The sequence below is a fragment of the Pangasianodon hypophthalmus genome, chromosome 27, assembly GCF_027358585.1.
Source record: "Pangasianodon hypophthalmus isolate fPanHyp1 chromosome 27, fPanHyp1.pri, whole genome shotgun sequence".
NCBI classification, from domain to species: Eukaryota; Metazoa; Chordata; class Actinopteri; order Siluriformes; family Pangasiidae; genus Pangasianodon; species Pangasianodon hypophthalmus.
In genome coordinates, this window is record NC_069736.1 from 4,307,017 (window position 1) to 4,323,346 (window position 16,330).

General features: G+C 37.1%; 2 protein-coding genes across 2 annotated transcripts; both read left to right on the top strand.

Moving 5' to 3' along the window:
* Window positions 1-212: 212 nt before the first annotated feature.
* dnajc25 (DnaJ (Hsp40) homolog, subfamily C, member 25) lies at window positions 213-6,024 on the top strand. Its single transcript, XM_026922467.3, has 4 exons — window positions 213-564; window positions 2,467-2,619; window positions 3,570-4,040; window positions 5,451-6,024. Exons 1-4 carry the CDS (start codon window positions 256-258, stop codon window positions 5,571-5,573), a joined length of 1,056 nt encoding a protein of 351 aa, XP_026778268.3. The 5' UTR covers window positions 213-255; the 3' UTR covers window positions 5,574-6,024.
* Window positions 6,025-6,951: 927 nt separating this feature from the next.
* Window positions 6,952-12,779, top strand: gng10 (guanine nucleotide binding protein (G protein), gamma 10). Its single transcript, XM_026922468.3, has 3 exons — window positions 6,952-7,158; window positions 9,306-9,438; window positions 12,251-12,779. Exons 1-2 carry the CDS (start codon window positions 7,075-7,077, stop codon window positions 9,429-9,431), a joined length of 210 nt encoding a protein of 69 aa, XP_026778269.2. The 5' UTR covers window positions 6,952-7,074; the 3' UTR covers window positions 9,432-9,438; window positions 12,251-12,779.
* The last annotated feature ends 3,551 nt before the right edge of the window (window positions 12,780-16,330 follow it).

Sequence of the window (16,330 nt, forward strand, 5' to 3'; positions counted from 1 at the left end):
TGTAGCGTAGCCTTGGGGACTTATAGTTTTTCATTGTATTTGCACTATTTGTACTGAACTAAAGATGGACGTAAATTATTGACATCATACAAAATATTTAAATATATCAAATATTATATATAAGAAATCCAAAAATGTTTACAGAAAAGCCTAGTGCAAACAGTGAGCTCGTGTTGCCATGCCTACAATTCCCATCAGCCCCTTCGAGGGGACGCGCTACGTCTTTTTAGCGCGCGACACGTTGGGAATGCTGACATGGCGGCTCCCATAGGGTCTGCGCTGCGGCTCGGCTTGTGGACTGTTATTCTCTTCATTTCGGCGCTTTGCATCCCCTCGGCTTTAGCTCTGATTGAAGGACTTTACTGCGGCACGCAGATCTGCTACGACGTGCTCGGGGTGAGCAGAGACTCGTCCAAAGCCGAGATCGGCCGCGCGTACCGCCAGCTGGCCCGGAAATACCACCCGGACCGCTTCCAGGCTGGAGACCCCGCACTGGCCGGAGAGAGCGCCGACAGCGCGCAGCAGAAGTTCCTGCTCATCGCCACGGCTTATGAGACTTTAAAAGTGAGTCACAGCGCGTTATGAGCTTGCGTGAGTGTCTGCGTGTGCGCGTGAGGACAAATCAGCGGGGTTTCCCCCAAAACTTTTTATTGAACATAATAAAAAATATACATTTATAATGGCATTCAGCAGAAAAGTTATATATATATATATATATATATATATATATATATATATACCATAGTATGTGTGTGTATGTATATATGTGTGTATATACATGTATATACACACATATATACATACACACACATACTTATATATATATATATATATATATATATATATATATATATATATATATATTCATTTAAAAAAGGTTCAAAGAGGGGTCTTTTCATTCACCTTCCAACAAACCTTTCATGCTGGCAGATTTGCAGGCCTGTTTACCCTTCATACATTTTTATAATGGAAAATAACAAGCAAAATTTCTTTTAAATACAGAGAAATAAGGTTTTGCCTTCATACACTTACATTTATGAATAAAGAATCCAAAACCAACATTACATTAATGAAAAATTCTGCCTTTTTGTCATCCAACAACATTCCAAAAACAACATGATTTCTAGAAAAAGTAGGCAGTGACTGGACCTTTGTTTCCAACCAATAAGCCAAATCAGTGCAGCCGCTGCCTGAGTCACTTCCTGTCTGTGACCAGAGGAGGCGTTATTAATTTAAACTAATGTTCATGAATCCTTTCAGGAGAATTTTTTCCCCCATGTTCTCAGTTAAACCTGAGTTAGAACTGACCGCATGACAGGACAGCGTTTTTGTGTCATAAAATATAACATCCAATCAGGTTGCAGTATGCAAGTGAAGGCCAGAGCTACCAAATTTCACATTGTGTACAAATTATCACTTTAAAAATAAGACAAAAGAGCAGTCTTTTTACAAAAATCTGGAATCGCCTAGGTGTTTTGAACACTCCAAAATTAACTGAAAGTCCATCAGTATATGTTTGACTTGGCTCTAACATTAGAGTTTGTAGTTTATAAGTTTACAGATAACATCTCTTGGGTTTATATATAAGGATGCAGCAAAATGTCAGCCACTGAAAATGTCTCAGTCAAAAAAGGCACTTCCGTTTAGGGCGAGTGATATGACAGAAATATCACAAATTTTCAAAGGTGTTTCTCCGAAATATGTTGCGTATCACAGTATATAGGTTTGCTCACAAACTGCCAGCAACACAGTTGCGTTAAAAAAGCTGTTAAAAATAATTCCTTTTTGTTATCAATCAAATTTATAATAAATTATTTTTTTTAATAAAAAGAAATCTTTAATACTGAAAAAGTGAAAACATTTTTTTACAGTTTTAATGAGAATTAAGATCACTTCAATTGCTTGCAGTCAGTTTAGTTATTAGTCATTATTTTTAAAAAACACATTGAAAATTAATCAATAGGTGTTAGAATATCTCAGAAAAGCATATTATGACATAATTTAGCAGGATATTTTTATATCTTCCAACCCAAGCCAGAAAATTGTGAATGACTAAAAAAGATTAAAAAAAGATGTATAAACTGGCAAAGTGGCAAATCTAACACTAAAAATAGCCCCATAATACTCTACACAATATGCCTATCTGCTGTGTACCTACATTTTTGTTGTGTTTTCCACTAAATGTAAATGATGACAAATTACCATGCGGTTATTTGTCTCAGTGACCCACAGGACTAAAAGAAAAAAAAAAAACCACACCACAGTATGTAGTGTCTAAAAGACACACTGGTGTTTGAAGACTTACACAAAGAATAAGGTTTAGTCTCGACACATCCACAATAGACTGACTGAATATGGCTTAGCTCCCAGATTGATGAGCAAATCATGTGGTTTTCAAAATGATCTGAATCACCAGCTCACTCCACTCATTTCAAACACTGGGGGTGACTTTTTAATGTCTTGCAGGATGACGAATCACGCAGGGACTATGACTACATGCTGGATCACCCGGAGCAATACTACAGCCACTATTACACTTACTACAGGAGACGGCTGGCACCCAAAGTGGACGTTAGGATAGTCATCCTTGTGACTGTGTGCGCAATCTCAGTTTTTCAGGTACGTGATCAACACTTTCATTGTTTTCAAGCAGCATCTGTAAATCTCATCTTTCAGTCCGCCTGCCATATAAGAACGAAACTCACTGAGAACGAAAACTAGGAAAATGACATGAAGTTACATGCAAAGAAAACTGAATGGAAAAAAAACAGGACTGAGAAAAAGAACAATTATTTTGGTCTTGGTATTTGGTATTAAAAATAATCTAGAGCCTTAGCGATGTAAATAATTCACATAGGAAAAAAGACACATGCAGGCAGATAGACACCGTATTTTCCAATAACACCCTGAAGTTTGGTTCCTTTTATAGCACAGCAATTTGCCAGTGATGTTACAATTTTTAATTTATTAATAATGAGCGACATGAATGTCATGATTTTTTAAAAAGTTTGTTCTTGTAATCACTTATGTTATAGCAGCTATAAACAGTTGTTCACTCACTAGCCTTTCTTTTTTCTTTCTCTTGAGGTTAATATACAAAAAATAAATTGTCATGTTACGAAGAGATCAGACTCCTCTGGTTTCTGACAGTTGAAGTTACTGACTGGTACAAAGGACTGACATTGAAGACGTTATAAACGTCTCCTTACAGAAGACTTCACCATATCAATGATTATATGTTTTTCCTTGGTAAATAACGCATTTATAATCTGTTTATTCTTGGATTATTTGAAGCGTCCGGCATACAAGTCCCTGTGAATGACCTGTTACTACAGAAATGATAACGTATTAGAACGAGCACATTAACATGAACGTATCGTTTGAATTACAGCCGGAACTACCGACAGAGTTGCTGTTATAGAAAATTAATCAGCCAATCAGAGTCGAGAATTTAATGTTCTGATGATGTAAATTAAATTCCTTTGTCTTCATTTTGCCTTGAGGGTGTACAAAATTTTGCACTCAGTCATGCGTATATTCACTTTAATTGCACTTTATTTTCTCTGCAGTATTACAGCTGGTGGAGCAGCTACACTGAAGCAATCAACTACCTTACCACCGTCCCCAAGTATCGCATCCAGGCGACCGAGCTGGCCAAGCAGCAAGGCCTGCTAAACCGCACTAAAGAGAAAGGCAAGAACCGGCGTTCCAAAGAGGAGATCCGTGAAGAAGAAGAGGAGATCATCCGAGACATCATCAAGAACAAGATCGACATCAAGGGAGGCTACCAGAAACCCAACATCTCTGACATCCTGCTGTTTAAGATCATCCTGTTCCCCTACCACATGTGCCTCTACGTGGCATGGTATTGCTCGTGGGTTTATCGCTTCAACATTCGTGGAGAAGAGTACGGCGAAGAGGAGAAGCTCTACATCATCCGCAAGTACATGAAAATGTCACAGGCGCAGTTCGACAGCCTGGACGACCACCTGAGACAAACGTTCCTGGAACGTCAACTGTGGATAAAAGAGAACTATGAGGTGTGTTTGTGCGGAAATGCTTGGGCTCTCTCAGTGCAAATGTATCTAGCAGAGGTGCCAAGATGTACAATTTAGCCACAGCATTCACAATTTTTTTTTTCCAGAAAACAGAAATGCATTGGAAGTTGAATTGCAGCCATAGGAAAAAGAAAGTACACCCTCCTACAGTTCTATGCTTGAATAACAATTGTGTGGTCCTCACCAACTTCTATAAACAGATGCAATTTTGCAAACCTATATCATGCTGCCATATTCTTTTTGGAGTGAAGAGGCTTTTTCCTAGCCACCCTTCCATGAAAGCCATACTTGTTCAGGCTTTTTCCTGATTGTGCTGTAATGAACATAAATATTTAATGTGCTCACAGAGGCCTGTAGGTCCCATGATATAGCTTTTGGGTTTTTCTTTATATCTCTGAGCATTAATCGGCCTGACCTTGGACTGAATTTGCTGGGACGCTGACTCCTGGGAAGATTGCCAGCTGTCTTGAAGGCTATCCATTTGTAAAGTCCTTATCACTGTACAGTGGTGAATTTCAAATTGTTTGGAGATGGCCTTATAACCCTTCATAGATTGATGACCCTTCCCAACAATTGCTTCTCTGAGGTCATGGCCGGTGTCTTTTGTTCTTGGCATGATGTAGACACACATCTGAGTGCTCCAGAACACCCAACTGCCAAATGTTTTGCTTTTGTAGAGCTAGTCATACTTCTTTATGATTAACTAATCTTGTGCATTTCATTAGTAACACCTGGCTGCTAATTACTCTCTTAATGAATAATGAATGTGGAAGTAGGAAGGGTGTACTATTTTCCCCACCAGGTTTTTGAATGTTGGTTTACTTTTTTTTTTTTTTTCTTTTAAAGATTACATATTGAAATCCCATTGTTTTTGTTTTTTTTGTTTTTTTTAGTTTATTTGTTTGTTTGTAGAAGTTAGTGAGGACTACACCATTGTTATTTAGGCCCTGATAAATAAAAACATTGAATTGATGGAGGGTGTACTTTCTTTTTCCCATGACTGTTTGTTATTTATCAGTAACAGGTTTCTGAAGGTTCTACTGTCTGGGCAAAGAGATTTATATAGATTTAGATGCTTGTGTACTTGTGTACAGGTTAACTTGCTCTTTTTTTCTTTGTTCCTTTTGTGTGTGTAATTTATTCAGGGTCCATACTATAGAATGAAATTCCTAAAAAAAAAAAAAAAAAAAAAAATTGGTTTCTAAAATTAAGGTTTGAAATTTCCGTAATTTTAAATGAACAGCTCCTTCATTTATCCATTATAAATTGTACTTTGGCTCTTAATATTTAAAATAGATGACAAAGAGAAGGTCAGAACCCTGTGTACCCAAATAAAGCTGCTCTTTCCAGTAGTCTGGTAATGACTAAATAACCTCTCGGTTGCATTTGCAGGTCTACAGAGAAGAGCAGGAGGATGAGATGAAGATGAAGATGGCCACGGACCCACGGTGGAAGCGCTACAGACGCTGGATGAAGAGCGAAGGACCTGGTCGCATCACTTTCATTGACGATTAACTGCACATGCCATACGCACATGCATCTGATTATACAATCCTGTGTGTGTGTGCATGTGTGTGCGTGTGTGTGTATGCACACGTGTTTACAACAAAATTTTGTGTGCATTTTTATCAAGACCTTTGACTGAATGTCACAGATATGAATAAAATTGAGGGCTGTATCTGTACGGAAGCTGCTGTAACTGCACTGCCTGGTCTCCACAGCTCTTTCTGAGCTGATCTGAGGTCAGTGTCGGAGTGTGTAGCAGCTCTGTGTGTTATGAGCAATCTGAGCAGTGTGCTCATCCACATCGCTGCTGTCGGCTTTGGCCTTTCCTCGTATTGGGAGGCTGCCTTTCTATGTGTTGGTACCTGTTTTGCCTCTTTATGCATCCAAACAAATGAAATATTATATTTTTAAAAGGATATTAAAGTGACTGAACATGATTGATGGCCCAGTTGGGTCTGAATCTGCTGTTTGTGTGTTTCAATCCAAGCAGCCCAATAGCAGGAGGTGAACCAGATATGCTGTTTATTTTGGGTTTGGACGTTTATGTTCTCTTAAACTTACAAACTCACCTTAGGTGCAATAATAACAAGATATCGCAAGAAATACGAGGTATAATTCACAATATATCTGGTATAGTTCACTAAATAGTCTATATTAAACTAGTTTATTGCACAACAACAACAAAAATAATAATAATAACAATAATAATAATAATAATAATAATAATAATAACAATAATCATAATAACTTCTTCAGGGACAGTTTTCAGGACAGAGGACTTCTCTGTGACATAGCAAGTTGTGTTTTTTTTGTATGGTTAATTTCAAGAGCAAGAAAAAAGAGCCTGGTGGATGGATGAATGTTGCTATAACATACTTGTTTCAGCCACATTCCACAACATTAAATGTAACTATAAACTGATAAAAATGTAGGAGGCTTCATTCTTTAATTAATAAAATTTATTGTATTAGTTAGCGAATTGCTGGTGTGTAAGAGGAATAAAAACTCTCAGGACATGTTGTTATAGGAAAATAATAAACTTTGCGCTGGTAACAATGACTCTGCTTCATGATCCCACCCCATCGTTGATTATTTTCCTTTAACAGCACAAGCCTTTTTTTTTAAATCTTCTTATTCTGTAGTACTTAAACTTTATTTACAATATTGTTAGATATAATATGGGTCAACTGTAGACAGAATGTTAACATATATATAAAATCATAAGTTATCCAATAATACAACATCAAATTTAAATTGATGTGTCATATATATATGTGTATATGCTTTCTATGGGTTAGACCACGCCCCCGAACCTGATTGGCTTAGGCGCGTGACGTCATTGGGCGGGGCTACAGCGCTGGCGTCTGTGCGTTCTCATTAGACTCTACACGTGATTTTTACCGCCTGCTACTGGCAGCACCGCGTTAAATCCGACACTCAGCCGTCTGTTTTTACACGTTTCGGAGACGTTACACGTTGAGTCTGAGCCAGAGACGTTTCACAGTGGAGCATGTCTTCATCTAACGTGAGCCTGACGGACCTGAGGAGGAATGTGGAGCAGCTGAAACTGCAAGCCAGTGTAGAGAGAATAAAGGTGAGAATGAGAAAGTTTATTATGCTTACAGAGGAAATAGAGTGCATAGAGAATGCAAATCAGTGCTTATTAACATGCAAGAGAGTGTGTGTTATCACTCAGTACACAGGAGAAAGTTTTACTAAAAGCTACTGTAATTATATAGTAGTGCTATATAATTTACAGTGCCATGTTTATTCCATACAGAGAAGGATATACACTGAAAAACAAGAGATATAGAGATATAGAGATATGTTTGATTAAAAAAAATAATAAAACATTTAAAATGTGAATTTCTGAGCTACTTTAAATTTCAAGGTTTACTCAAAACAAATACATACAGATGTGTGGTCATATTTTTCATAAATACAAAAACATATTGAGAAGGATTTATGCTGAAAAACAAGAGTATTAGTAAAATAGTAAAATATTAACTCAGCATTATTAATGTCTAGGATGTACGAAAAACAGAAATATGACTCCAAAAAAACTGACATTATATAGGCTTGCATAGCTATATATATATATATATATATATATATATATATATATATATATATATATATATATATATATATATATATATAAAATAACAAAAGGAAATGAACAAAATTTGTTCGCATGATAGAGAGCTTTTTTTAAATAGCAGTATTTTTTTTTCAAACACGTGGAAATTTAGAAAACATAATCATGTTAAAATCTACTTTTAAAACATTTCTCTAAATGTCTTTTCACTCTGCTGTTGCTTTTTTTTTTTTTTTTAAACCAAATCTATGGTTGCAAACTTGTAGGCTTGAACTGGTCCAAGATAGCCAGTGTGTAAAACAGACATTACAGGAAGAGGTTCATTGCTGCCATTTGCCCAAAGGCAGGCTTCACTGGGATTACGCTAATTGTGGGTAATCATTGTAAAACCATTTAATGCAGCAAAAAAAAAACAAAAAAACCTCACTAATTCATTTTGTTCATTGTGCATTTCTTGAAGGGTCCCAAAACTAATCAGTGTGTGAATGTGAAAAGGAATTCTACCAAGCACAATGCATACATTTGCATTCACCTTTTCTGGAGTTGTTTATCATTGATATGCTGTGTATATGAAATGAATAAAACACTGGGATAAAACATCCCGATGTGTTTAATTCCTCTTATACTACAGCAATTTGCCGGCGATTACAATTTTTAATTTATTAATGAACATGTCATGCCTTTAACTTTTTAGAGTTATATTTAATGTTGTGGAACATCCATGAAACTAGTTCATATTTGTTACATTGGAGCAGCTATAAAGAGTCTTTCCTCACCAGCCTCTCTCTTTTTTTTCTCTATTAAAGTTAACAAAATAAAAATTGCAGCTTGTCATGTTACTGAGAAACCATACAGTGTAAACTCCTCTGACCTGAAGACTTTCCCATGGCGGAAAACCTAAAGTTACAACTTTACCTCCGACTGTTATAGTGCACTGACACTTCACTTATCAGCACATGTTAAATAGGATTATGTAGAGAGTTTGCCATATAAGTCCATGTGAATAAGTTGTTACTAATATATTATGATTTTCTCAACTTGGGATATCATAACGTATTAGAACGAGCGCATTAATACAAACCTGCACATTAATATAAACCAGAATCGCTGTTATATAATGCCAAATAGTGAAAATAGCCAAATAGTGAAGACATCCTGTATATTCTGGCCACTCAATCTAGTTAGATAAATGAAGCCATTGGGAAGGAAACAGGTGTCAATCTTTTTATTTTAATCGTGTTTCAATGACATCAGTGTCAGGAACTCCATAATAAACACCACATAAACTGAACTGGCATTGTTCCCACATCCTGAATCCTGTTTTAACTCCTGCCTGTGTGCTAATTTGCCTACGTAAAGTAATGTCTCTGTTCTGACCTGGAATATCTGAATGTGAGATAGTACCTATTTACATACAGCAGATTATTTGTCATAAACAGAATTTAGTACTGTACACACAGACACGGCATTGTGTAGAGAAATTAGAGAGAAATGGACCTTGTTTTTTCATATTACATAACAACGGATTAAGCACACTGGTGTTGAATTACATCTTGTTGGGTTTCTGGAATGCAGTTCTAACATGGTTTGAATAAGATAAACAGACAAGTCTGTGTGTGTGTGTGTGTGTGCACTTTACATAGGTGTCTCAGGCCGCAGCTGAGCTACAGCAGTACTGCCTTCAGAATGCCCCTAAAGACGCCCTCCTGGTCGGGGTGCCAACAGGCAGCAACCCTTTCCGAGAACCACGTTCATGTTCCATCTTTTAAGCACAAGGTGTGCATGTTCTCCTAAAACACATCAAAAGTAACACACTGCTTTATATAAAATGTGTTTTATTCCTATATATTATATATTATATACACACACACACACACACACACACACCAATCAGCCATAACTTTAAAACCACTGACAGGTGAAATGAATAACATTGATTATCTCGTTACAATGGCACCTGTCAAGGGGTGGGATATATTAGGCAGCAAGTGAACAGTCAGTTCACGAAGATGTGTTGGAAGCAGGAAAAATGGGCAAGTATAAGGATCTGAGCAACTTTGACAAGGGCCAAGTTGTGATGGCTAGACAACTGGGTCAGAGTATCTCCAAAACTGCAGGTCTTGTGGGGTATTCCTGGTATGCAGTGGTTAGTACCTACCAAAGGTGGTCCAAGGAAGGACAACCGGAGAACCGGTGACAGGGTCATGGGCGCCTAAGGCTCAGTGATGTGCGTAGGGAGTGAAGAGTAGTCTGTCTTGTCCGATCCCATAGAAGAGCTACTGTAGCAAAAATTTGATGAAAAAGTTAATGCTGGCCCTGATAGAAAGGTGTGAGAACACACAGTGCATTGCAGCTTGCTGCATATGGGGCTGTGTAGCTGCAGACAGGTCAGAGTGCCCATGGTGACCCCTGTCCACTGCCGAAAGCATCTACAATGGGCATGTGGGCATCGAACTGGACCATGGAGCAATGGAAGAAGTTGACCTGGTCTTATGAATAACACCTTCTTTTACATCATTTGGACGGCCGGGTACATGTGCATCGCTTACCGGGGGAAGAGATGGCACCAGGATGCACACACCGGCAGAGGCAGTGTGATGCTCTGGGCAAAGTTCTGCTGAGAAACCTTGGGTCCTGGCATTCATGTCTATGTTACATCCCTTCATGGCAACTGGATAATGCGCCCTGCCACACTGCAAAAATTGTTCAGGAATGGTTTGAGGAACATGACAAAGGGTTCAGGGTGTTGACTTGGCCTTCAAATTTCCCAGATCTCAATCTGATCGAGGATCTGTGGGATGTGCTGGACAAACAAGTTCGATCCATGAAGGTCCCAACTCGCAACTTACAGGACTTAAAGGATCTGCTGCTGACGTCTTGGTGCCAAATACCACGGCACACCTTCAGAGGTCTTATGGAGTCCGTGCCTCGACGGGTCAGAGCTGTTGGTGGCACCAAGGGGACCAATGTTTAATGTTATGGCTGATTAGTGTGTGTATCTCTATCTGTCTATCTATCTATCTATGTACACTCTATGTGTTTGTTCTCTAAAAAGTAGTAAAAAGTCATTTACTGCATTTTACAAGTGGACGTTATATCAACACACCCATAATATAAATACAGCAGTGTATACTCCCAATACATTTTCTCTAGCAAAATTGAACTTTATAAATTTTTATTAGAATTTTGCATTTAATAATACCTTTTTCCCTCAAAAATGTATGACAAAATTATTGGTACCTCTAAAGAATACTTAAAGTATTGTTGAAATGTTGGATATAAAAATAGAGAAGCCGTTAAAAATACCATCTGGGCTATAATAAAAAAAAAAGAATATACAGCACCTTCATACCAGGCTGTTTGGAAGGATTAGACAAAAGAAGTGCTTTCTGAGAGCAGCCCACAAAATGTAGCACCTGAAGTTTACCAAGAGAAATTGTAACTACAACTGGAATCATGTGTTGTGCTCAGGTGAGACCCAAATCAAGCGTTTTTGGCCTTATACACAATCAGCATGGTTGGTGAAAAATGTGTACTGCATACAAGGAAAAGCCCCCAAATCAATGTAAAAATATGATGAAGGATTGTTGATTCTTTGGGGCAGTTGGTGGTCCAGTATCAGTGTTTTTAGCCCAAAGCTTGGTTGCCTCTGCCATGTGGTTAAGACTTTTCGTTGTATGGAGGAGTGATCCAAGGTCTTCTGCAAGTGACCAATATTGGAACCTTGCCTGGCTTCGTCATGTATTAATCGTAGGGTTTTGAAACCAGCGTTTTTCAACAATAATAGAACTACTAAAGAAATCGTATGTTTGTAAAGTGTTATGTTGGGCTAAAACCACACAGGTTCCCCATTGAGGTTTAAGCTTAATGTAGCACTCATTACATGCATTGTTTCCATTACATATTCAATTTGCTCATTTTCATAAAGGGTGCCAATAGTTCTGGAGTTGACTCCATCTCTCACTGTCTGACATATCCCCATCTCAGTACATCTCTAACTTCATTCACCACTGTATGATTATCTTTCTTGAACTGTGAATGTCTCAGACACCACACACACATGCACGTGCGGGATATTTTTATCCCCGAGTGTTGGACGCGTATCCGGTCAGCTCTCTGCAGTGTTGCTGCATGATTTCCGTGCACTGCATCAACAGGAAAATGGAGTCATGGAGTCATGGTGAAGGAGATATAGAGGGTTGTGTTGGATTAAAAAAAAACTGCAGGAGTGGCAGCTATGAGCAATGGCTCATCAAGGAACTGAGTCAAGCTGTGTGCTTTATGTTCTCCTTCTTGTACTGAGCTTAAGGGATAGATAGGAGTGGAGAAAGTAAAAGGCAAATGTGTGTTTGCAAAAACCGAGGTTGGTTTTAGACTCAGGAAGTGGTCAGACTTCTGCTCTTGACCAGAGGAACTGTAAGGTTGCGTTTTGTGAAAAAGCATGTGGTTTTGGGGTTATATTTAGTTTGGGAGGAGTGCTAGAGTAATATGTTTCACTGCCTCTCCCAGTGCACTAGTCTGAATGCTCAAAATAAAACTGATTGGAAAATGATGTCTGGCTTTCTTTTTTTTTTTTTAACTTTCACAGGGATTGAGTTGGAGGATTCCTGGATGTTTGTTACGGTGCAAAGATGCAGCATGAACTTTTATTCTGTTTCTAAATCAGCAATGTCTATTTATTAATGAATTACTGCATAACATGATTGTAACATTGATGTCTCTATTGATGCCATGGACCACCTCTGTGACATTTAAAACATTGAGCACAATCATGAAACTTTCCATAATTGTGCCAAATGAAATTTTAATACTCACAAATTGTGTGTTTTTTTTTTTAAATAACAATATTGATCTTTAATCGTGTGCCTTTTGGACTTTTGTGGTAGTTCTGTACAATTTCTTTAAAAAACTTTTTAAAGTGTAATTAATTATTCATGCGTTTGCGTTCACAAAGAGTAGTATGATGTCTTGGTGCCTTATAAGACCAAAGTTGTCCACATCGAGAACTATTTCAGTCTTGACAGATTTGCTCATATGTGCATTAAAGGAATCTGATATGAATAAGCTGTACATCTGATATTTGATAGTTTTTCAATAAAGCTGAATTGTTTCTCTTATTCTGATTACTTTGCTTTCTCTGGCATTTATACTATACCCACATGTAAACTTACACACTAGTAAGTGTTAGTAGTTCATTTAAGTTTATGGTAGGATGCTCCAGCACACACATATACACACTCCCCTGGGATGCCTCCACCCTGTCCTCAGTGTAAACACATGCCTGTATTTACCCTGTTTTGCCGGCTTTGATCTCATCCTTTCGTTTTATTTAACCTACCCTTTGACTACATTCACTTTTCAAAATGACGCTGTACTTAAATAGTTTTTTCGAAACGGTTCTTTTGTCAAGGTCCTAAATTGGTCTCGTATTATTACATATATTGTTATAAATAAAGAACACCTGTGAGAATGAGTAAAACCAATTTACTGATGCACAACAAGCGCATTTAGTAGATGTAGTCTTCTGTTTTTCTCTCATATGCATTTGCAGTTTCAGTCAGAATTGGGCTAGTTTTGGAATAAGGTTGCGGGTTTAAAAAGCAAGTCAGTAAGTGGTGATTTTTTTGGGGGGTTAATTTTAAAATAGTCTGTGGCTGCCAAGATCTTGTTTTAAAGTGAGTTAAAGTTTTAAAGGGAAAATGAGGGTATTCATGCATTTCAAGTCAAGTGACAAAAACAATTACTTGTAGGTTTTTTAAGCAGTGCATGAATGCATTTAACCATTGAATGAATCTCTATTATGACTGTCCTGTCATACGCCACCAACATGTTTGGGCTAGTTTCAGGTATATACAGTTTTGTGCAGAGATGAAGATGGGCTGGAGACCCTGGTTTAGTATAGTTACAGTATGTTTTCAGTACTGAGACTGTTAAACTGTTGACCCACTACATTTTAATCATAACCATAGCTATAGTTCTTATACCCATAGTCCATACATATGTAATAGACCATGCATTTGCTGTTTTTGCAGATTTATGTGATATTGCTGTAATTCATATGATGTATCTAATTGATGTATATTTTTTTTTTATTAGTGTTAGCTATTCAAAAGTAACCCATGGACCTGGCAAGCCTGGTTCTGTAACTGGAAGGTTATGAGTTTAAATTCTTAAAAATTCTGCCACATGAGCAAAACTGTTATCTCTGAACTGCTCTTTGCAAAATATGTGCCTCCCAAATTAATTAACATAATACGAAAAACGAGCCTAAACCCACTTAACAACATTGTTTTCTCAGGAAAGTTCACTCATCACCCTCTGTGCAAATCACTTGAGAACAAGAGCTGACATGTACAAGAAGATGGAGGAAGTGATAACTGTCTCCATTGTGTCTTTTTCCAAGGTCTGTGTAACTAGATGCCTGATCTTATGAAAAAAAGTTCTTAGGCAACTTCTTTTACACAGGAATCTGTCAGTCAGCACTGTACATTTGCAGCTGGTCCAAAATGCTAATTAATAGTTGTGATTGGTTGAAGAAAAGGGCATAGCATCTCCCCTGTGCCCGGCTTATCTTCACTGCTGACTGGCTGTCAAATATAGAATTATATGGGGTGGGCAGTTATAGGAAAATAAACAACGATGGCGTGGCGTGATGCAGCCCGATACAAAGCGGAGTAATTGTTACCAACCCAAAGATGATTATTTTCCTATAATAGCACCTCCTGAAGTGTTTTATTCATCTTATATGACAAAATGATGAAACAAATGATGCAACAAAAGTATCACTATGTTATATAATACTTTGCATGTGACCATTTTCATTGCAAAGTAGGAGAATAGATTAAATATGAAATAATTTAAATACTTTAAATTATTAAATGATGCAACAAAAGTATCACTATGTTATATAATACTTTGCATGTGACCATTTTCATTGCAAAGTAGGAGAATAGATTAAATATGAAATAATTTAAATACTTTACACTCTCAGAGAACTAAAAGTACTAAACTGTACCTTTCCTTGTCACTGGGTTGAGTACCTTCATACTGTACTAACCTCCCCAACAGGGTTTTTTAGACTGATGGTACTCTTAGTCCTTGACCTAGTACACTAGCATGAGGATATATTGTTGATATGAGGATACATGAGGATATATTGTTGATATGAGGATATATTGTTGATAGAGAACACAAAGCACTTCTGTAAGTTGCTCTGGGTAAGCGCGTCTGCTAAATGCTGTAAATGTAAATGTAAGGGTACCTCTTTTGTACCTTTAGTGTGTATCTTTTACATGGTAAAATTCAGTGTACCTAAATAACTGCACTACTGTTGCATCTGGTTAAATTTAGCATTTGGTTCCCCTTTAGTTATTTATTTCGAATTATAATGTCATTTCATGACATTCTAAGAATGTTCTCTTTTGGGTAACAGTCAGCACTCTTCTGGAGATTTTAAAACACAATGTTCTCTTATGGTTATATGACAACTGATAAGGAACACTAGCCAAATGTTAGCCAAACTAACCTTCATTCTTTCATGGTCTCACAGCAGGAAGTTCTAGAGAATTTAAGAAATGTATTTAAGGGAACGTTCCATTGAAACCATCCTGGGATAGTACATGGTTGCTGATAGGTTGAAATAATTTAAAGTTTAGCAGAATGTAAGGAGAATATTCTCTGAACCAATGCAGGTTAGCGGAAGGTTAAGTTAGGGTAAGGTTATATTTCGATAAAGAAAACTGTCCTGGAAAACCAAATAGGAACTAAAAAAATATATATATGTTCTCAGAACATCTCATAAACTGAAAACAAACATGCCCAGAACATTCTGGGAGGCAAAAAGGGTTAGCTGTATTTAGATATAATAATAATAATAATAATAATAATAATAATAATAATAATAATAATAATAATAATAATAATTGGTAAAGATAAAATTACATTTAAAAGATACACACTAAAGGTAGAAAAGATGTACTCTTGAGAGCACCACCCCAGTGACAAGGAAAGGTGCACACAAATAAAGAACCTTGAACCTTGAGTTTGGTGTCTTTTTTTCTGTTGTAACCTTTAAATAAACCTCAATGATGAACTATATCAATCTTATAACCTTTTCTTTTTTTGGGCTACAGTCAGTAATTGTATACCTTACAAAGTGCATCTATGTGATAAGTACATTATATAAACTGTCACCTCTATGTATTTAATGTACAGGCGTCGTGATTTCTAAAAAAAAAAAAAAAAAGGCGACATTGGCGACACCTAGTGAGAATATGAGTTACTGCCCAAATCGATTAATTCATCCATTTTGGCCTTGGCGCCGCTCCGTAGGAAATGACCTTTGACCCCCACCTGCGCAGTTTCCCCACCCGTATCCTGATAGGTCCCGCCTCATGGACTGGTGTTTATTAGTCATCTGTAGTGAAGAAAAAGACAAGAGTGACATGTGCGTTTTATTCTCTAGAATGGAAGATGAAGATGGCTGCATTACAAATGCAGTTTTTTACAAATGCAAAACTTTGTCAGACATATTTTTATATCCATATTTTCTGGAAAGAAATCAGTAAATAATATAATGCACACGTATTTTACGTTTGCATATAACATAAAAGTACGGTTTAAAACAACAACAAAATAATAATAATAATAATAATAATAATAATAATAA

What these genes read in the sequence shown, in the direction of transcription:
- gng10 (XM_026922468.3), top strand. Translation starts at nt 7,075, where the DNA reads ATGTCTTCATCTAACGTGAGCCTGACGGACCTGAGGAGGAATGTGGAG. An exon ending in CCAGTGTAGAGAGAATAAAG is followed by an intron (nt 7,159 to 9,305) that starts GTGAGAATGAGA and finishes CACTTTACATAG; the next exon opens with GTGTCTCAGGCCGCAGCTGA.
- dnajc25 (XM_026922467.3), top strand. Translation starts at nt 256, where the DNA reads ATGGCGGCTCCCATAGGGTCTGCGCTGCGGCTCGGCTTGTGGACTGTT. An exon ending in CGGCTTATGAGACTTTAAAA is followed by an intron (nt 565 to 2,466) that starts GTGAGTCACAGC and finishes AATGTCTTGCAG; the next exon opens with GATGACGAATCACGCAGGGA. An exon ending in GCGCAATCTCAGTTTTTCAG is followed by an intron (nt 2,620 to 3,569) that starts GTACGTGATCAA and finishes TTTTCTCTGCAG; the next exon opens with TATTACAGCTGGTGGAGCAG.